Here is a 21,942-nt window from a genome sequence, read left to right as displayed (position 1 = left end):
GGAGCTAAACAGAATTCGAATGTATAAAGGCCAACAAATGATATAATTTTGTATAGATGAAGAGCTGTGACGAAAAATACATGACCAGTGATTCAAAGTGACCTGGGCTATAAGCCAAATAACTGCAAATGCTGTAGCTTTTGATGATAACTGAGAGCTGGGTAGTGAGGGAAGGACACCTTGGAATTGCTAATAAGGATGTGTGGAATAAAGACTCTTCTCTGTGTCTCTACTACCCTTTCTGTCTTGTGCTTCTACAGAATACCTACTTATTTATTTATATTCACATTTACCAGCTAAAGTTGTAGCTCAGCAGTAGAGCACTTACCTAGCACATGTGAGGCATTGGACTCGATCTTCAGCACAATATAAAAAATAACAAAAAAAGGTATAGTGTCCATCTATTTAAAAAGAAAAAAATTCACATGTTCTTTTTGTGTGTGTCCCTAAGGCAGGTAAGTGCTTCTTTATTAAGGCTTTTGTGTCTAGTTAAAAAAAGAAAAAGAAAAATTAAGTGACTGTTTTTATTTTAAAACGAAAATAATAAGCCATGAAAATAAAGTTTCTAACTTACAGGATGTATACAGTAAAAATTAAAAGTCTCTTCCCCATTCTACCCTCATTGCCTAGTCCTGTTCCTGGGTGCAAACTATTTGAGCCCTTAAATGTATTCACAAGCTTGTGCTAATACTTTTATACATTTTTTTAAAAACATGAATGCAATCATACCAGGTATACTCTGCATGTTGCTTCCCCCGCCCCCGACTTAAAATATATCTTGGATTTGCTTCTCCATGTTCCATAAAGATCAATCTCATTTTTTTTGTTGTTTTACAATGTTGGGGCTTGAACCCAGGATCTTGTGTGTGCTAGGCAAGCAGTGTACCTTGGAGCTATATCCTCAGCACCTCTCTCATTCTTTTTAATGGCCGCATATTTCACATATAGCTATCCTATATTTAACATCCTTTTGAAGGACTTTTAGATTTTTGACCATTTTTTGCTATTATAAAATAATGCCTCAGTGAACCTTGCACACTTTCATGACTGTTAGAAAAATTCCAAGAATCACTTAGTTGAATAATTGCATTAAATTTTTGATAGTTTGATGTCATGTACAGTGGGGATTTCACTTTGTGCTTTAATGACCTGTTTTCATGTTTCTTCTGCCATGGAGTTTCTTTTTTGTTTTGTTTTTATAGTACTGGGCATTGAACTCATTGGCTGCTGATCTTCATTCCCAGCCCATTTTAAGTTGCCCACACTGGCCTCAAACTTAGAATTTTCCTGCCTCAGACTCCTGAGTAGCCAGGATTACCATGCACCACCATGCCCAGTTTGGAACTAGTTTCTTAAAGTACTGAAGATGACTAAGAATGTAACGTAGAGGTAGAATGCTCCACCAGCATGCACTGAGGCCCTGGGTTTAATTCCCGGCACCACAAAAGAAAACAAAACCCCAGGAGGACTTTAAAACAAACAAAAACCTCTGTATGTCTTCAATAACATGTATGTTGAGATGTGCATATACACACAAATAGATATATACACACATATAAACATGTGTTTGTGTGTATATGTCTTTTTAGTAGTTTGCCCATGGTTTAGGTAAAGATCTGAAGGTGAATGATAGAAGATGAAATTACAAAGGTAAGTAGGTGCCAAATTGGAGAATTGCCTGAATGTCAGAAGACCTACAAGCAGTATGAGTAAAATATTAGAAGCAAGAAATGTGCAAATCTGGAAGCATTGTATCCTAGAATCCTTTGCAAGAATCTTAAGATTTTGCTCTACTTTAAAGGAACCCAAACTACAATGTGTCGTACTAGGGATTTTTACAAAAAGACAATGCTGAAAATAGACCAATTCCATAGACCAATTCTCAGGAAGAAAAGATTTTTTTTAAGAGCTTTAGCAAATAAAAATGTGTTTCTGTGTTTAAACTAAAAACATTTAAGGTACATATCATTTTAATGCTTCCCTTCTTTGATTATCTTAAATTATCCCTCTCTTAAATCAAACAGAGGGTCTAGCATAACGTCAAATACCAGTAAAAATGTGGTGAAATTAGCATATTCATTATGTTGCTGGTAGCAAAGCAGTTGATAGAACCATTTAAAAAAATAATGACAGGCAGGCTGGCAATGTGGCTCAGTGGTAAAGCATTTGCCTAGCATGAATAAGATCCTGGGTTCAATCCCCAGCATTTTGGGGGTAGAAGATGACATGGCACACACCTATAATCCCAGCAATAATTTGGGAGGCTGAGGCAGGAGGATCGTAGTTTGAGGCCAGCCTCAGCAACTTAGCAAGACCCTGTCTTAAAATTTTTTTAAATAATTAAAGGACAGGGGATGAAACTCGGCAGTGAAGCACAAAAAAAACCCCCCAAAAAACCATAAAGAGGGCCATGGTAGAACACTTGCTTGGCATACATGAGGCCCTAGGTCCAATCCCCAGCTCTGTAGACACACCATCACCACCACCCCTGCCGCCCCAGACATGCAAGTAATGATCATTGATTGTTATAAAAATGCTCATATTTTCTGATCCACTAAACTTAATTGTAGGAGGATTTTTTCTTTTTCTTTTCATTTTTTTTTTTTTTTGAGTGGTACTGGGGATTGAACCTAGGGGTGCTCTACCACTAAGCTACACCCCTAGCCCTTTTTACTTTTTATTTATTTTGTGGGGGAGTACCAGGGGTTGAACTCGGGGCCACTTGGGCACTGAGCCACATCCCCAGCCCTATTTTGTATTTTATTTTTTATTTATTTATTTTTTTATTGGTTGTTCAAGACCTTACAAAGCTCTTGACATATCATATTTCATGCATTAGCTTCAAGTGAGTTATGAACTCCCATTTTTACCCCAAATACAGATTGCAGAATCACATCGGTTACACATCCACATTTTTACATAATGCCATACTAGTAACTGTTGTATTCTGCTACCTTTCCTATCCTCTACTATCCCCCCTCCCTTGTATTTTATTTAGAGACAGGGTCTCATTGAGTTGCTTATCACCTCGCCATTGCTGAAGCTGTCTTTGAACTCACAATCCTCCTGTCTCAGCTTCCCAAGCTGCTGGGATAACAGGCTGTGCCACTGCACCCAGCTCCCTGCCCTTTTTATATTTTTTATTTTGGAACAGCGTCTTGCTGAGTTATTGAGTCTGCCTTAAACTTGTAATCCTCCTGCCTTAGCCTCCTGATTAGCTGGGCTTACAGGCATGTGCTCTGAGAGGTTAAGGATATAATCTACTCTGCTTCTCCAAAGACACTATATTTGTAAACATATTTACTGAAAGATTATTTTTAATGACAAAGTCATTTGTGCCTTATATTTAGTAAGAAAAATGTTAAATGGCTTATAAGAGAATTTAATGTTGTTTTATTTGCTTTTTATGTTCATTTGGTGCTGGGGATTGAACCCAAGATCCCTTGAATGCCAAGTGCTCAGTCCACCACTAAGCTACACCTTGGACACCTTAATTTAATTTAAAAGTGATCACCAGGTGTGGTGGTGCACCCCTGTAATCCTAGCAGCTTTGGAGTCTGAGACAGGAGGATTGCAAGTTCAAAACTAGCCTCAGCAAAAAGTGAGGTGCTAAACAACTCAGTGAGACTCAGTCTGTAAATAAAATACAAAAAATAGGACTGGGGATGTGGCTCAGTGGCTGAGTGCCCCTGAGTTCAATCCCTGGTAACCCCCCCCCCCAAAAAAAATGAATTAAAAGTGATCATTATTAAGATGTGTTGTGAATTTGGCAGAACTTATAGAAGTGAAAAAAGCTAAAGATTCTACTTTTAGGGATCGATTTCCGTAGTTTGTTATTAAAATTTTAAAAACTGAATACAAAATAATATCTCTAATTACAACATTGTAAAATATATGTATATATTTTATATAGATAGCAAGAACTAAAGAAGAAAAATGAAAATATTTGATTTTAAACTATTGAGAATCATTTCTTAATTTTTTTTAAGAGAGAGAGAGAAGAATATTCCAATATTTATTCTTTAGTTTTTGGCGGACACAACATCTTTGTTTGTATGTGGTGCTGAGGATCGAACCCGGGCTGCACACATGCCAGGCGAGCGCGCTACCGCTTGAGCCACATCCCCAGCTCCATTTTTCTTAATTTTAAAATTTATTTTATAACATTGTACACAAGAAAAATTTCAGTGGTATACAGAATAGAGTGAGATAGCTGGCCCTGTTATGGACTTGAAGAATGAGAATGGCACAAAGAGAACATAAAAGAGATTATTGCAATAATTAAGATACAAAATGAGGGCTGGGGATGTAAGTCAGTTGGTAGAGTGCTTGTGTCGAATGCACAAAGCCCTGGGTTCAATCCCTAGCACCACGTACACACAAAAGATATGAGATGAAAAAGTTTTGAAGTGTGAAAATCATGGTGTTGGCAACTGCTGTCTTGTAATCAGAATTTAAGCCAAGGGTGGTGGTGCATTCCTGTAATCCCTGCCACTTAGGACACGCGGGCAGGAGGACCACAAGCTCAAAGCCAGCTTCAGCAACTAAGCAAGGCCCTTCTCAAAATAAAACAATTAAATTAAATAAAGACTGGAGATATAGCTCAGTAGTTAAGTGCTCCTGGGTTCTAGCTCTAGTACCATAAAAAAATAAAATTAAATGAAAAATTTAGTTAAGGGGTGACCTGATAATTTTTATTCTGGGTGTCTCACTTTGATGAAAATAGGCAAATCCAGATGGCAAACCTCTTAGAGCAGAAAGGTGAATTGGCAAACCTTAATGGTGGTAGGGAATGTGTTATGTTTATTTGGAAAGAAACAAGATATATATATATATATATGCATATATGTATATGTGTATATATACACACACACATACATAGTTAATATACATTATATATATACACAATATATATTTGTATAATTTTTGGTTTGTTTGTTTTTGTTAGTACTGGGTATTGAACCAAGGTCCTGGAGTCTTTTTATTGTGCACCTGTGATGAAACTCTTATGAGAAAACCCTTGCATATAAATTGTACTTAGATTTATAGTTTTTAAGGTAAGATTGTGGTGGTAAGTTACTGTTTTTAGTATAAACAAGAGACTAAATGAAGTAGGAACAAATGGGAACAAATGCCTGGTTTCTTTGCCTTGGCATCTTATTATTTATATTTAATAAAATAATGCTAAAACTTTTAAAAATATTTTTAGTTGTAGACAGACACGATACTTTTATTTATTTTTATGTGGTACTGAGAATCGAACCCAGTGCCTCACACATGCTAGGCAAGTGCTCTGTCACTGAGCCACAACCCCATCCCCACAATGCTAAAATTTATTTCTAGTATATTTAGCTGCTTTATTTCTAGTATATTTAGCTAAAATTTATTTCTACTATATTTAGTATATTAGATATACCACAACTGGTATATCTCCTAGTATGCTGAAGTTGTGTTCAATTTTTCACTTTCAGGTTTAAATTGATAATATGAAGCTTTAAAGAATCTAAATATATGAAGAAATATTTTCTACTTTTGTGTTTCATGTAAATAGAGTTATTTTCTACAGAGAGGATGTACCCAGTGCTTTTTAGATATTCCTTCAGTCCTCTGGTATGCAAGTACTTTACTCTGTATATCTTAAAAATAATTAGTGATTAAACTTCAAACATATTATCTACTACTATTCTAGTGTCAGTAGATCTATTTGATTAAAGCATATTGTGAGATTTTTAAAAAGTTGATCTCTGAATTAATCTGTGCAAATCAGCTTTACCTTTCTGTTTCTTCTCTTGGCTCTATGATAAATTGGATGCATAACCCTGTTATCATCACTTTTATTTTGATTTAAGATTTTGAGTTCAACTAAGCAAATCATTCTCATGAATAAAATTTAAAAGGTTACACTTTAAAAAAGAAGAAAACAAAAGTTTACACTCAAAATGCATTTATAATCAAATGCCACTTTTAGCTGTTTTTTATTAGGGTTCAAGATTGTGTGTGTGTGTATTTATTTGAAAAAAAGATTCTACTCCAATACATACTTGAAAGCTTTTATAATATGCTCTGATTGTTCTTTTACTATCACTTTTTGCAAACTCTGTACCTCAAAACTAATAAACAGGAGCTGGAGTGCAGTGGTGCACGCCTGTAATCCTAGTGACTCAGGAGGCTGAGGCAGGAGAATCACAAGTTCAAAGCCATCCTCAGCAATGGCAAGTTGCTAAGCAACTCAGTGAGACTCTGTCTCTAAATAAAATATAAATTAGGGCTGGGGATGTGGCTCAGTGGTTGAGTGCCTGTTACTCCCCCTATCACCCCATGAAAAACAGTTAACATATGCAGTGTTCATCTTGGGGGATTTAAAGTACAATCTACTATTGTGAATTTTGAAATGGCTTTTTTTTTTTTTTTTTGGTACCTGGAATTGAACCCAGGGCCACTTAACCACTTAGCCACATCCCCAGCCCCTTTTTATGTTTTATTTAGAGATGGGGTCTCACTTAGTTGCTGAGGCTGATTTTGAACTGGTGATCCTCGTGTCTTAGCCTCCCAAGCTTCTGGGATTACAGGCATGCACCACCACACCTGGCCAAACTGCATGCTTTTTAATAGAGCAACTTCAGAAGTGGTGTTTGGAATATCAGAATCTTTTTTCTCTACTTCTGTTTCTCAGACTCCCTAGTCTCACGGAAAGCAGACCAGAATATACTTACCATTCAGCTTTGTTCAGGAGTGCCCTTACTAAGTCATGTCATTAGTGCTACTTTCTTGAGGTGTAAGACATACTTTTGTAGTTTTAATACTCTTACCCTGCATATTAAGTGAAATTGCATGTTATATCAGATATCACATACTGTTTATGTCTTTCAAAATTTTTGGGGGGGTTCAGTAATATATTATGTCTTTTGTTTTATATGTGTAATTGTTTATCCTCAAGGGACTATATTTTTCTTCAAGGTAGAAAATGTTGTTAGCCCAGATAAATCGGGATTCTCAAGGAATGACAGAGTTTCCTGGAGGAGGAATGGAGGCTCAACATGTTACCTTATGCCTCACAGAAGCAGTAACTGTGGCAGGTGAGGAGTCATATTTGAAGGGACCACATGAGTTTGGTAATATCATTTATCTTAAATAGAAATTTATGACACTGTATTTACTTCCCTGTAACTTAATTAGAGGTAACATAAACCTAGGCCTTTCTGAGGTTTTGTTTTGTTTTTTGGTACTGGGGATTAAACACAGTGGTAATTAATCAGTCAATCACATCTCCAGCAATTTTAAATTTTTAAATTGAGACAGGGTCTCACTAAGTTGTTGAGGCTGACCTTGAACTTGTGATCCTCCTGCCTCAGCCTCTTGAGTTGCTGAGTGTGCCACCATACCTGGCTATTATGAGCATTTTTTTTTTTTTTCTGATGTGGGCATTGGGTATAGCAGGGCAGGGAAATATTTTTAGTAAATGCTAAAAGAGATTCCATTTTGGTCTCTTTAAGAATTAGGTAAAGCAACCTGCCTATTGCTAATCTTCATTTTTTAAAAAAATTAATCAGCATGCACATATAATAGTTATCTAAAGAAAGTAATTTTGTTTTATAATAGATGGTGACAATTTAGAAAATATGGAAGGTGTAAGCTTGCAAGCAGTAACACTTGCAGATGGCTCTACTGCTTACATACAACACAATTCTAAAGGTATGTGCCTCCTAAATAGCCAGTTAGTTAGTACCAGCAATTTATAACCTTAGCATTGGAACCCCTAGCAACTATACCTCCTTCCCAGTGTCTCCTAAAGACACTAAATTGCTTATAAAAATTTTGAATGATTTTTAACTTAAATTTTGATAACTGGATAATTTTGGGACACCCTTTTAGATAATAGGAAGATACTCTAGAGTATCAAATTTAATGGGAGAGAGGAGGGAAGAGAGTATGTCTGACCTATTTCCTATTTTGAGCAAAGCCATTCTTTTGTTTTATAATTTTAGGTTATTATTTAATGTGTTTATTAAACATAAGGATAGACATTTGGTTTTGCTTTTGTAACATTGTCTCTAAGTTACTGCTTACTTTGCTCCAGGAAATAGCCCAATTCTAAAACTCCTTGTTTTTATGGGAACCTACTGAGCACAAATGTATATACACAGTGTCTGTATTCCTCCCAGGAGTGACAGTGACAACCAGCCTCACATAGGCTGACACACTGTTCAGCTTCCCCATAGTCAGGGTCACTGATTCTGAGTGGTTCTGAAAGGTACCTTGAGGTTCAATTCATGTAGCTTGCTGTGATGAGCCACTCTTCCTCTTGTACTTGTTTGATTGAAAATTGGAGGGGAGGAAGGATGGCTGAGGGAGGATTTTCTGCTTTCTATAGGATCACTGGATGTGTTATTGAATTGCCTCAGAACGTTGAGGGAAGAATCAAGATGAACATGAGCTTAAGTAGTGTATGTTTTTATAGTTGATATCATTTTGAAATTGTATAAAGTTAAAAAATTTTTGTTTGTACTAATTTATTGGCTTGAATCTTTTGTTCCAGATGGGAAGCTCATTGATGGCCAAGTCATTCAGTTGGAAGATGGTTCTGCTGCCTATGTTCAACATGTGCCCATACCTAAAAGTAGTAAGTATTTAAGATACAACACAGGAAACCTCCTGATTCTCTGATTTCGGTGTTTGCTGCCACCAGCTTCCTCATATTACCTAAATTTGGTCCTGATTTCTAGTCTGCCTTTTTTTGAAAAGGGAGATAAGTAGGTGCCAGAGGTAGGATCTAAAGACCTTTTTTGTTGTTGTTTTTTTCTTCAATACTGAAGATTGAACCTAGCACTGCTCTAGTACAAAGCCATAACCCCAGCCCTTTTTAAAGAAATTTGAGATAGGGTCTTGCTAAGTTGCCCAGGCTGGTCTCAAACTTGCAATCTTCCTGCCTCAGCCTGTCAAGTAGCTAGGATTGTAGGTGTGCACCACTGCACCTGGCTTAAAGACCATTTTAATGTAATCAAGACTGAGTCTCAAAGATAGTGGAAAGGAAGTTCTAGAAATTAGTGGGTAGCAGTCCTAGGTGAATGTGTCTATTATTTGAAATGAATCCTACATTACTCTTTTTCTTCTTTTTTCCCCTACTTTCAACTCTCTCCCCCTCTTGTGTGTATTCCTAAAACAAGTATTCTATTGCTTTTAAGTGCTTTCTCAAAGCAGCTTTATTGACTCATAAAGTAACTATAGGTTGTCATCATGCATTTAATAGCTAGTTGATTGTTTTTTGCCAAGTTAGTTAATTGGAACATGTTGGAAAGTATGGGACCTAAATGTAAACAATTATTTCTTGAGCAGGGGACAGTTTGCGTCTAGAGGATGGTCAAGCAGTGCAGTTAGAAGATGGAACCACAGCATTTATTCATCATACCTCCAAAGGTACAGTAACTTTGAAAATATGAAGTAAGGGAGAAGTGGGAGTATGGGAAAAATAATACCTGCTCAAGTGTCGTCATTTGAAAAAATTGTATTTATCCTTTGAAGTTCAAGGCACCTGGCTTGCACAGTTAAAAAGAGAAAGCTTTCTCACAATTTGAGCTGCCAGAAACCATTTGGAACAGTAAACACTATGGACTTTGGAGTCATAATTACATCAATTCAAATCCTGGTTTCTTTTTTTTTTTTTCCTATCTTTATTTATTTTTATGTAGTGCTGAGGATCGAACCCAGTGTCTCACACAGGATAGGCAAGTTCTCCACCACTGAGCCACAACCTCAACCCACATCCTGGTTTCTTTACAACTGATTTTGACTATTACTTGTTAGGTTTTTAAAAATTTCCTGGTTCCTAAGGAAAGTGACTTTTCTCAAATTCTGATTCCCATTTGTATGGTAGTAAATATACCTGTTTCATAGAAGTTTTTTGAGAATTAAATGAAATAACATAAAGCACATCATCTGGTGTTTCTAGTACTACTCAGTAAAAGTTTATTCCCTTCTTCTTTTAAATATGTAACTGTTTGTCAAACCTTAAGGCCTTTCTCTTCTACTCCTTCAGATAGTTATGACCAGAGTGCATTACAGGCTGTTCAGCTGGAAGATGGCACCACAGCCTATATCCACCATGCAGTGCAAGTCCCGCAGTCTGACACCATCTTGGCAATTCAGGCCGATGGGACAGTGGCAGGGCTTCACACTGGCGATGGCACAATTGACCCTGACACTATCAGTGCTTTGGAACAGTATGCAGCAAAGGTATGGTATTTTACTTCAGTACTGTCCCAGGTACAGCCTCTTTATTTTTCATGGAAAAAAAAAAAAGTACACTTTATTGGGAAACTAGCAATGCAGAACCAAAATCATTCAACCTCAAAGAGAACTGCATTTATCTTAAAAAGGTGAAGTGTAAAAAGATATATTGGAAGAAAAAATAAGGGAATGGAGTAAGGACTTACAGAAAATAAATGAATTAGCAGGTAATTCACAAAAAGAGATATTCAAGGATGAGTGCTATAAAAGAAATAATAAAGTATAGATATGCCCAGCATGCCTATAATCCCAGTGGCTCAGGAGGCTGAGGCAGGAGGATCATGAGTTCAAATCCAACCTCAGCAACTTAGCAAGGCCCTAGGCAACACAGTGAGACCATGTCTCTAAATAAAATATAAAAAAGGGATTTTGGCTTAGTGGTAGAGTGCTTTTGTAGCGTATGTGAGGCACTGGGTTTGATTCTCAGCACCACAAATAAATAAATAAATAAATAATCATCCACAACTATATATATATATTTTTGCATTGGGAAACTAGCAATGCAGAACCAGAATTTCTGTAATGTCACTCTACCACTGTTAACAAACTGTTAGCAGTGGTAGAGTGACATTACAGAAATAGAAATATTGCAGAAATCCAGTTGAGCTTATATTCTGCAATCCAAGGCAGTTTGGGAGACCAGGCAATTTTCTTATTGTCCCATTCATGGAATTTTGTGGATCCTTTCTCTGTGACTCACTCATTACACACACATACACACACACACACACACACACTCTCTCTCTCTCTCTCTCTCTCTCTCTCTATATATATATATATATATACACACACACACACACACACACACATATATATATGTAAGTAATATATGTATATATAAATGTAAAAAAGGGCTGCAGCAGTGGTTCAGTTCTAAAGTGCCCCTCAGTTCAATCCCTGGTACCAAAAAAAAAAAAAGAGATGGACTGAGTTTTGATCATTGTGTAATGTTGTATGGCCAATAGTTTCAGCCCTTTGGGAGGCTGAGTTAAGAAGATGTTTGAGTCTCAGAGTTCTAGGCCAGCCTGAGTAATGTACAAAAACGCCAGCTCTAAAAGGGGGTGGTGGTGGGTATTTTTCCTGCATCAAACATATTTCTCTCATTTAATTTAAGTTTTTTTTTTTCAATTTTTATTTGGGAAGTTTACACACATAATAATAATAATAATAATAATAACAACAACATCAACAAGAACAACAACAAAACCTCCATGTTCTCACCTGCCATATACATTACCAAAATGTAAAACATGGGGCTAAGGATGTAGTTTAGTAGAAGAGGGCTTGCCCAGCAGGCATGAAGTCATCCTGGTATCTGTCCCCACACTGTAAAAATGTAAAGATAAGGGGCTGGGGTTGTGGCTCAGTGGTAGAGTGCTCGCCTCACATGTGTGCAGTCTTGGGTTCAATTCTCAGCGCCACGTAAAAATAAATAAATAAAATGAAGGTATTTAAAAAAAAATGCAAAGGTAAAACATCTTTAAGCTTTATTTTATTCCTATAGGTGTCCATTGATGGAAGTGAAAGTGTAACAGGTACTGGAATAATTGGAGAAAATGAACAAGAGAAAAAAATGCAGGTATGTAAATCTCCTTTGTTATATAAGAATCTCTTAACATTTTCTAAGCAACAATAGAGAACATGCTACTTTTCCAGGAAAATTGCTCCATTTCAGAAAAACAGTATTCGTATTAGGACCAGCTTTCTCAAATTACCTCAGGCCCTAAGATTTGTTAGTGGTGGTAGAGTGACATTACAGAAATAGAAATATCACAGAAATCCAGCTTAGTTTGTATTCTGGAATCCAAAGCAGTTTTGGAAACCAGGCAGTTTTCTTACTGTCCCATTCATGGAATTTTGTGGATCCATTCTCTGTGACTTACTCATTAGTATGACCTAATCCTTGCTATTTTGCCTTTTTTTTTTCCCCACCGACTTTCCTACCTCCATACCCCCTCCCTTCCCTTTTTTCCCCTTTGCCTTATCTAAAGTTTGTCCATTCCTCCCAAACTCCCCCCCAATCCCCATTATGAATCAGCATCCTTATATCAGAGAACACATTCAGCATTTGGTTTTGGGGGATTGGCTTACTTCACTTAGCATTGTATTCTCCAACTCCATCCATTTACCTGCAAATGCCATGATTTTATTTTCTTTTAATGTTGAGTAATATTACATTGTGTATATATACTACTTTGCCATTTGTATGTTTTAAAAGTTTCTTCTACTTCTATTCTTCTACTTCTATTCCCGTATATTCCTTTTCAAATTCTGATGGGAAGATCCAGACAAGCTAATCATTATTATTCATACTTAGCAAAACTGATTGTACTTTTTGTACCAGACTGCTTCCTGGGCTGCAGATGGCCTGTGGCTTCCTTTGATTCAGTGTTCACCCTTGGTCTAATCATTGGCTACCCCTTGCTCAGGTAACACCCTATTAACCACCCAAGTAACCATCTTTTTTGTCCCCCTTCTTACTGGGAATTGTACATGCTTGGAAAGCACTCTACCACTGAGCTATATTCCCAACTGTTGTTTTTTTTTTTTTAATATTTATTTTTGGGGCTGAGGTTGTGGCTCAGCAGTAGAGTACTCGCCTAGCACACCTGAGGCACTGGGTTCAAACCTCAGCACCACATAAAATGAAATAAAGATATTGTGTTCACTACAACTGAAAAATAAATATTTTTTTTTAAAAATGGATTTTTTAGTTTTAGGTTGACACAATATCTTTGTTTTATATTTGTGTGATGCTGAGGATCTAACCCAGTGCCTTATGCATACTAGGGGAGCACTCTACCACTGAGCCACAACCCCAGCACCCCCCCCCCCCAACTATTTTATAATGTTATTTTGAGATAGGTTCTCACTAAAGTTGCACAGGCTGGTTTTAAACTTGTGAGCCCCTTGCCTTAGCCTCCCAGGTAGATGGGATTACAGGTATATGCCTCTGTGATCAGCCAGGGACACAGTTTGGAGCATTAACATCACCACTTAATAACATTTAGTGAGATTGTTAGGGCTTATCAAGAGATTTTTCAGTTATAATACTAATAAACAATAAAAGAAAAGAATTACTGATATCTCTGATACAAGTTTGATGATTGAATAGCCAGTCTATATATTTAACAGCTCAAGTGGTGCTACAGAGTAACAAGAATTTAAATTTAATTTTCTGTTTACTAAGTCCCTGAGCTTTGTAATTGTGTAATTCTTGGTAAAGTTTTCAAGTCTTGGAATTCACTTTCACATTTTATGAATGAGACTTAATATTTTTAAATTTTTATTGTGTCAAATTCATCTCAGCTAAATTCTACTGAAATGGAAATACATGTAAACGTATGCAAGAGATAGCTCAGTGACTTGCAGTGGCCTATTAAGTTTTCTTATTGGTAACTACCAAATGATAAGATATTTAAGCAGTAGAATCTTAGAATTTTTTTCTTTTGCAGTACTATGTTTTGAATCCAGGGGTGCTCTTCTACTAAGCTATATACATCCCCTTTTCTATTTTTTATTTTGAGACAGGGTCTTGCTGAGTTGCCCATTCCAGCTTTGAACTTGTGATCCTCCTACTTCAACTTCCCAAATAGCTAGGACTACAGGCCTGCACCACCATGCTGCAAACATAGATTCGGGGTGGGGGATAATGGAAATTAACCCAGAGTATTGTATCAGGGTATACATTCCCAGCCCTTTCTTCCTTTCTCCTTTCCTTTTTGTACTTTTCCCCCCTCTTTCCTCTCTCTCTTCTGCTTTCTTTCCCTCCCTCTTCCCTCCCTGCCTTCATCCTTCCCTCTCCTTTCCTCCCCTTTTCCCTTCCTTCTTCTCTTTTTTATCACCAGGGGCACTCTATCATCCCCACCTTTTTTATCTTTTATCACTAAATTGCTGAGGCTGGCCTGGAACTTGCAATCCTCCTCCTTTAGCCTCCGAAATCACTGGGATTATAGGCATGTGTCACCATACCTGGCAACTGTAGAATATTTTTAAAGAAAGAAAGTTATAAATGTGCTTGTAATTAACTAATATAGTAGAGTGAGACTTAACCAAAAAACGAATGAATTTACCATCAGGCTTCTTAACCTATTAACATATATTATTATAAAAGACTACTAACATCAGTTGTTAATTTCTGAATCCAGAAATAGAGGATTGAGAATTGCTAAGGCAAAAATGTCATTAAAAACTTCATTACCTTTTTTTTGAGGGAGTATCAGGGATTGAACCCAGGGGTGCTTAATTAACCACTAAGCCACCTCCCCAGCACTTTTTTTATATTTTATTTAGAAATAAGGCCTTGCTGAGTTGTTTAGGGCTTCACTAAATTGCCCAGGCTGGTTTTGAACTCATGATCCTCCTGCCTCAGCCTCCCAAGCTGCCATGTGCCACCATACCCCACAACTTCATTACTTTTTATCTGAAGAAATGAAACCATTGTTATTGGTACCAATAGACAAAATAATAGAAGACAGTTCAATAGAATTTTTTTTGACTACAGCCTTCTATTTTTTCTTTGCAGACTAGATCTGTGCTGTCCAGTATGGTAGCTACTAACCACATGTAGCTATTGAGCACTTGGTGGCTAGTTTGAATTAAGGTGTGGATTTTTAAGACATTATGAAAAAAAAATGTAAAATATCTCATCAATAATTTTTCATATACATGTTGAAATAACACATATTCAGCCTATTATATTGGGTTAAATAAAATTAACTTTACCTGTTTCTTTTTCCCATTTCAAAGTGGCAGTAGAAAATTTTAATTATATATGGCTTGGATTTGTGACTTACTCTTTTTCTCTACTTACTCTTTTTCTCTTTATTACTTGACCAAAACTTCCTGTTTCTCTAAAACAATTGAGTATCACATTTGAGATTGAGGGCCCAATGTATGGTATTAAAAAGCCAGACTGACTCAAGGAATCGTAGCAGATAAGCAAAACGTATAACTTCTGGTCTCATCCCTTTGTGCTCCTTCTACATTTTTGCTTATAAAGTTGTAGCTCTTGTGTCTGCCTGAACTTTAAAGAAATTGATAGCTAAAGCAACAGATTTTCCTGTAAATAGTCTTGTTTCTAAGCTCTAGATTTTTTAAAAAATTGTGATGTTTACAGTTTAGAATTTTTATTTCAGCTGTAACATGAAGATGTTAGTTGTGCCTCTGAACTCATCTCTGATATGAACAACAAAAAAAAATTCGCCGGACAAGGAAAGGCTTATAGTACTCAAAGCAGTTCTCAGGTGGAGGCAGTTTTGCCCCAGGACATGTGGCAATGTCTGTGGACAGTTTTTTTGGTTGTCAACAATTTAGGTAAAACTACTTGAAACTTGGTGGGTAGAGATTTCCCCCAAAGGATAGCTCCACCAACAAGGAGTTACCCTCTGAAAATGTCAGTAGCACTGAATTTATTTTCAAGAATTTTTTTTTTTTTGGAGAGAGAGAGAGAGAGAGAGAGAGAGAGAGAGAGAGAGAGAGAGAGAGAGAGAGAGAGAATTTTTATTTATTTATTTTTTTTAGGTTTTTTTTTTTTCTTCCGGCAGACACAACATCTCTGTATGTGGTGCTGAGAATTGAACCCGGGCCGCACGCATGCCAGGCGAGCGCGCTACCGCTTGAGCCACATCCCAGCCCCAGTAGCACTGAATTTAAAACCCCAGTATAAAATAGTCTCTAAGAATGCCTGTGTGTTCACTTGTAAAAACTGTAAAAACACTGGGGGGAGGGGGATGTATTTGTGGCAGATTATAGCTATTGTCATTGCCCTCATGTTACAACATCCTTATTAAGTAGAAAACAGTATTGAAGTAGTATACAATTTATAATCAAAAGATCCAGATTGAGTTTCTATTCTGCTATATAGTAGCAGTGGGACTTGGAGCAAGTTACTTCTCTGAATCTGAATTTTTTATCTGTTACATGAGAATGATCATCTTTGCTTTACCCATCTCATGGGTTTATGATAACCAAGTAAGATTTTCATTTGGTTAATATTTTAAGTAACACATGAAAATACTATTTGTAGATACATATAATTGTTAATACTCTACGTGTTATGTTAGAATGCCAGGCCCTTTCATCATTCAAAACTAACTTTTCTTTAATTGGAGATCAAAGTACTTTGGTTTGACAGTATTTTAATCAGAGCTGTAATAGTTGGAAGACCCACAAAAACCAATCAAGCTAGTTCAAGGAAAAAAGAGATATATTGTAAGGATATAGCAGAGCAAATAAGATCAGAATGGGAACTGCTGAACATTTAGTCTGCACAGGAACTAGAATTCCAAAGGAATCAGGAATGGAAGCTGATCTCACTTGTTTTTTCCTCTCTCTCCCACTTCCCACAAAGGGCTGGATTCTTCCATGGCATCTCTGCTCCCTTTTCTCTGGAGATAGGCTTTCTCTGTCTTCTTATTGAGTTTGTACATGACTCATCATAGCCATGCTTTCTCAGGTTTACCACTCATGACCAACTCAGGATTTCCATTTCTTCCTCCCTCCCTCCCTCCTTCCCTCCCTCCCTTCCTTCCTTTCTCCATTTATTTCTTAGGTCAAATTTCTGCAGAGAGAATCTGTACACTTGGGGAGACTTTTTTTTTTTTTCCCTAGGCTGGCCTCAAATATCTGGGCTCAGGTGATCCTCAAACCTCAGTTTCCAGAGTGCTGAGACTATAAAGGCATGTAGCATGGGGCTCAGCCTGAATTTTTAAGCCAGACCACATAGGCGTTGATATATCACTGGCCAGCCTATAGATGTACAGTCTTCTCTGGTTAGCAGAGTCTGAGGATGTTGTTTTTCCTAAATCATGGGATTGAACCCAGGGCCTCATGCCTGCTAGGCACGTGTTCTTGCATTGAACCAAACCTGTTTAGTATAGGCAATTTAGGTATGGTTCATATTTTATTTTTGTTTTGTTTTCTGTATTTTTTTAATCTAGATACATGACCTTGAACCAAGTGAAACTTGCTCTCTATCTATCTATCTATCTATATATATATATATTTGCAGTGCTGAGGATTGAACCAGGGTCTCATGCCTGCTAGGCACATGTTCTTGCACTGAACCACATCCCCAGTCCAAACCTTGCTTTTCTTAAATTTTTAAGCCCACTTTTTTCCATCTCTTAAAGGTAATAATTATATCAGTGATTATTAGTCAGGGGCAAAGGATTTTTTTTTTTTTTTTTTTTTTTTTTTTTTTTTTTAGAGTGAGTGAGAGAGGAGAGAGAGAGAAAGAATTTTTTTAATATTTATTTTTTAGTTCTCGGCGGACACAACATCTTTGTTGGTATGTGGTGCTGAGGATCGAACCCGGGCTGCACGCATTCCAGGCGAGCGCGCTACCGCTTGAGCCACATCCCCAGCCCGCAAAGGATTTTTTATGTTGACACAATAGTTGTACATATTTTGGGGCCAGGCACAGTGATATACACAGCAACTTTGGAGGCTGAGAGAGGAGGATCACAAGTTCAAAGCCAGCCTCAACAACTTAGGGAAATCCTATCTCAAAAAATAAAGAGACCTGGGGATGTAGCTCAGTGCTAGGTTCCTCATATATTCAATCTCCAGTAACCCCACCCTCCCCCCCAAAAATACCTCTTTGGGGGGTATAGTGGAATATTTCCATACAGATAGACAACATGTAGTAATCAGGTCAGGATAATTAACGTATCCATTACCTCAAATATTTATCTAGGATTTTTTTTAAAAAGGTGCTAGAGGTGTATCTCAATGATAGAGTGTGTGCTTAATATGCATGAAGTTCTAGGTCCAATCCGTAGCACCAATATTAATATTTTAGTGTTTTGTTTTTTTTAATTTGGAGATTTTCCAAAAAGAAAACCCAAAATGACCCATAATATTACTATACGTATAGCTGTTGTATATACTTTAAAAAATGAAATGGTATAAATTAGGAAAAATTTGTTAGATACTTGGTCCCCCCCAAAAACTGGGGATCAAACCCAAAGGGGCTAAAGATGTAGCTCAGTGGTAGAGCACCCCTAGATTCAATTCCTAGTACAGCAAAAAAAAAAAAAAAAAAAGGGTCTGGGATTTAACTCAGCGGTACAGTACTTACTTTCCATGCATGAGGCCTTGGGTTCAATTTCCAGTACTAAAGAAAAAAAGAAATCTGAGGTTACTTGAGATGGGAGAACACATTACTTTAGAGTCTAAATATCTAGTAATGTAGATTTTTAAAATTTTTGTGATACTGGGTATCAAATCTAGGGTCTCATCCATTCTAGGCAAGTATTCTACTGAGCTACCTTCCCAACCCTAAATAATTTTTATTGATCAGTTCTCACCTCATAAATCAGATTACATGAAACATTAATTTCCTTAAGAATGAGGATAAAAGGCAGCAAGCAATTAAAAATACATTTATGAAAATTTACTTACCAAAACCTTCATATTTATCTAAAAGTAGTGAGGTATGGCAGAATCTCTTATATAAATCAGATATTTTTTTAAGCAAAAACAAAGAGAACCTAACAGATCTTTGAGGAAAAATCATCAGGATCACATGCTTGTTATGCATTTTATTTTCAGATTTCTTTTTAAGCCTACAACATCTGTAGTATCATCCAGTGATGATTTTGGCTTCATTATTTTGAATTTTTTACAACATTAAAAAAACCTCTGGGACTGGGGTTGTGGCTCAGTGGTAGAGCACTCGCCTGGCACATCCGAGGCCCTGGGTTCAATCCTCAGCATCACATAAAAAAAATAAATAAATAAAATAAAGGTATTGTGTCCAACTACAACTGAAAAAAAAAAACCAAAAAACAAAACTCTGAAAGAGTCATTTTTGAACCTTGAGTGACAGCCAGCACAGAAAAGAATATTGCAACATATCACTATATGACCCACATAGTAGACAGTCATTCTTCAACATTTGTGGTATCATAATTTCTAAAATAGGTAGCAATCTTTGAAAGCCTTTACTAGCATAGGAGTGTTATTTGAATTCTTATGGTATTATATCCAAAAGAAAAGATCTTGTGCTGAATATAAGTACAGAATGTGATATTGATTGTATTATCTCCTGTAGGTGACTTAAATGACCTAATGCCTGCACATACCTCCTCCATCTTTCTTTTTCTTCCTTTCTTCTTTCTTCCCTCCCTTCCTTCTTTCCTTCTTTCTCCTCTGCCTTCTCTTTCTTACTATTGAACCCAGAGGTGTTCCACCAATGAGCTATACCACATCCCTTTTTTTTTTAATATTTATTTTTTAGATTTTAGGTGGACACAATATCTTTATTTTATGTTTATGTGGTGCTGAGGATCAAACCCAGTGCCTCATGCATGTTAGGGGAGCACTCTACCACTGAGTCACAATTCCAGCCTCAGCCCTTTTTATTTCTTGACTTAAGACAGGATTGCCTAAACTGGCTTTGAATTTAGGATCCTTCTGCTTCAGCCTCCCAAGTAGCTGAGATTACACATGTATGCCACTAGGCCCAGCTTTTCTCATTGCTTTTGAAATGCTTCTGAAATTGAAAATGTATTTGACATTTTAGGGCATATGTCCTTAAAAAAAAGCATAGTTAAATAATAGTATGTCAAGAAATACATGCATACAATGGGGATGGTAGTTGGGTTGATTTTCTAGGAGAGAAATAGATCTTTGAACTAGCAGTGCCTTCAACTATAGCTCTCCTTTTTACTGTTTCAGAGCCGCTGACTTCAGCAATGGAACAGGAAGAATGTGACTGATTTAGATTGATAGACTCTTGATAAAGTGATTATCTGAATCTGGAACCCACATTATAGCTTTATCTTTTTTTACTGTGAAAATTTCAGCTTTTGGGGCTGGGGACGTAGCTCAAGCGGTAGCGCTCTCGCCTGGCGTGCGTACGGCCTGGGTTCGATCCTCAGCACCACATACAAACAAAGATGTTGTGTGCACTGAGAACTAAAAAATAAATATTAAAAAATTCTCTCTCTCTCTCTCTCTCTCTCCCACTCTCCCTCTCTCTTTAAAAAAAAAAAGAAAAAAAAGAAAATTTCAGCTTTTTTATTTCCATATGAGTAATTTAAGTCATAATTTTTGTTTTATCTAGATTGTCTTACAAGGACATGCAACAAGAGTAACTGCTAAATCTCAACAGAGTGGAGAAAAAGCATTTCAATGTAAATATGATGGATGTGGAAAATTATATACAACAGCTCATCATCTCAAGGTGTATATATAAGTGTTTTATTTAGTTATAAGTATACCTAGGACATTAAATACTAATGTGATATGCATATAGCATTCAAATGCTTATCAAAATACTGACACATGCTCACACTCAGACACACAAAAAAAGCCTGTACAGACTGTAGAAACTGTCAGTTCTTTAAGGGCCTGGACTGTGTTTTTTCCCCTGTATATCCCTGATGTCCTGCATATTATATGGCACATGTGAGACACTCTGTATATTTCAAAACATTTGGTCAAATATGAAATTTATATAATTATATGAGAAATGTGTATGTTCACTCTGCTAACAGTGATTCACCAGAATCCAGCAAAAGTTGATGTTAATTTGTCCTGTATTAAATTTTTGGATGAAGTATTTTATTTTATTGTAGATGAACACAATAGAAGTACTGTGACTCATTATAACAATATCTAAGACATATTAAATAACTATGTCAGAAAGTGTGCACTTAGCATATTTTGAGTAGTGACCCAAGAGTCCATCTTCATTACTTGTTAGTGTATAACCTTGGCATATAATTGACTTCTTGGTACCTCATTCCCCCCCAACTATAATTTGATCATAAGAGTACCTCTCTCTCAGAGTGGTTATAAGAATTAAGTAAGTGCTGCTGTTTCTGTAAAGTACTAAGAAAAATGGCCTGATATGTGAGAAATGTTCATTGAATGGCCATTGTCATGATTACACATTTGTCACAGCAATAGATACTATTATGTCCCCACCTTACAAAGAGGACTTCAAGGTTTAGAGAAGGAAGTGGTGGAACCTTACTTCAAACTTAGACCCCTCTAATAGCAGCCTCTACACTTTTTACATTGGGTAACGTTTCCTTGCACCCTGTCCTAATTCTCTTCATGCATGTTTCATGCAGGTACCTTTAATCACTCTGGAAAAACTCAGACCTCAGATGTTCCTGTTCCTTGTTAAAATGAATATTTTAAACCCATTTTATCCCCTCATCCTAGATGTGGAATACAAATAAAAACTTAAATATGGGCTGGGGCTATAGCTCAGTGGTAGAGTGCTTGCCTTGCATATATGAGGCACTGGATTCAATCCTCAGCACCACATAAAAATAAATAAAATACAGATATAGTGTCCATCTACAACCCCCCCCCCAAAAAAAAAATTAAATGTAAGCTAGGCATAGTGGTGCACAACTATAATCCGAACTACTTGGAATGCTGAAGTAGGAAGATTGCAGGTTTGAGGCCAGCATGGGCAACTGGCAAAAACCTCATGGCTCATGTCTGTAATCCCAGCAGCTTGGGAGGCTGAGGCAGGAGGATTGTGAGTTCAAAACCACCTTCAGGAGAAGCCAGATGCTGAGCAACTCAGTGAGACCCTGTCTCTAAATAAAATACAAAAAAGGTCTCTCCGAGGTGTGTGCCACTGCGCCTGGCTTGTTTGCTTGTCTTTGTCTTCTTTTTTACAGTGCTGGG

General features: G+C 36.9%; 1 protein-coding gene across 11 annotated transcripts in view; it reads left to right on the top strand.

Annotated features, from left to right (window-relative positions):
• The window catches only part of Znf143 (zinc finger protein 143), a 62,511-nt gene that overhangs the window by 5,446 nt on the left and 35,123 nt on the right, over positions 1-21,942 (top strand). For 5 of the 11 annotated variants that reach the window (XM_040284766.2, XM_040284767.2, XM_021727375.3 and 2 more), the window contains exons 2-8: positions 6,962-7,076; positions 7,600-7,692; positions 8,537-8,620; positions 9,331-9,414; positions 10,034-10,230; positions 11,789-11,863; positions 20,357-20,476. In XM_040284766.2, the coding sequence (XP_040140700.2) occupies positions 6,962-7,076; positions 7,600-7,692; positions 8,537-8,620; positions 9,331-9,414; positions 10,034-10,230; positions 11,789-11,863; positions 20,357-20,476 (768 nt within the window). Of the gene's footprint in view, positions 1-5,471; positions 5,611-6,957; positions 7,077-7,599; positions 7,693-8,536; positions 8,621-9,330; positions 9,415-10,033; positions 10,231-11,788; positions 11,864-20,356; positions 20,477-21,942 lie in introns of all 11 variants that reach the window. The other 6 variants (XM_021727373.3, XM_040284762.2, XM_040284763.2 and 3 more) reach the window with 4 other exon arrangements.

The sequence above is a fragment of the Ictidomys tridecemlineatus genome, chromosome 4 (assembly GCF_052094955.1).
Source record: "Ictidomys tridecemlineatus isolate mIctTri1 chromosome 4, mIctTri1.hap1, whole genome shotgun sequence".
Classification (NCBI taxonomy): Eukaryota; Metazoa; Chordata; class Mammalia; order Rodentia; family Sciuridae; genus Ictidomys; species Ictidomys tridecemlineatus.
This window is presented reverse-complemented; position numbering and strand designations above follow the sequence as displayed.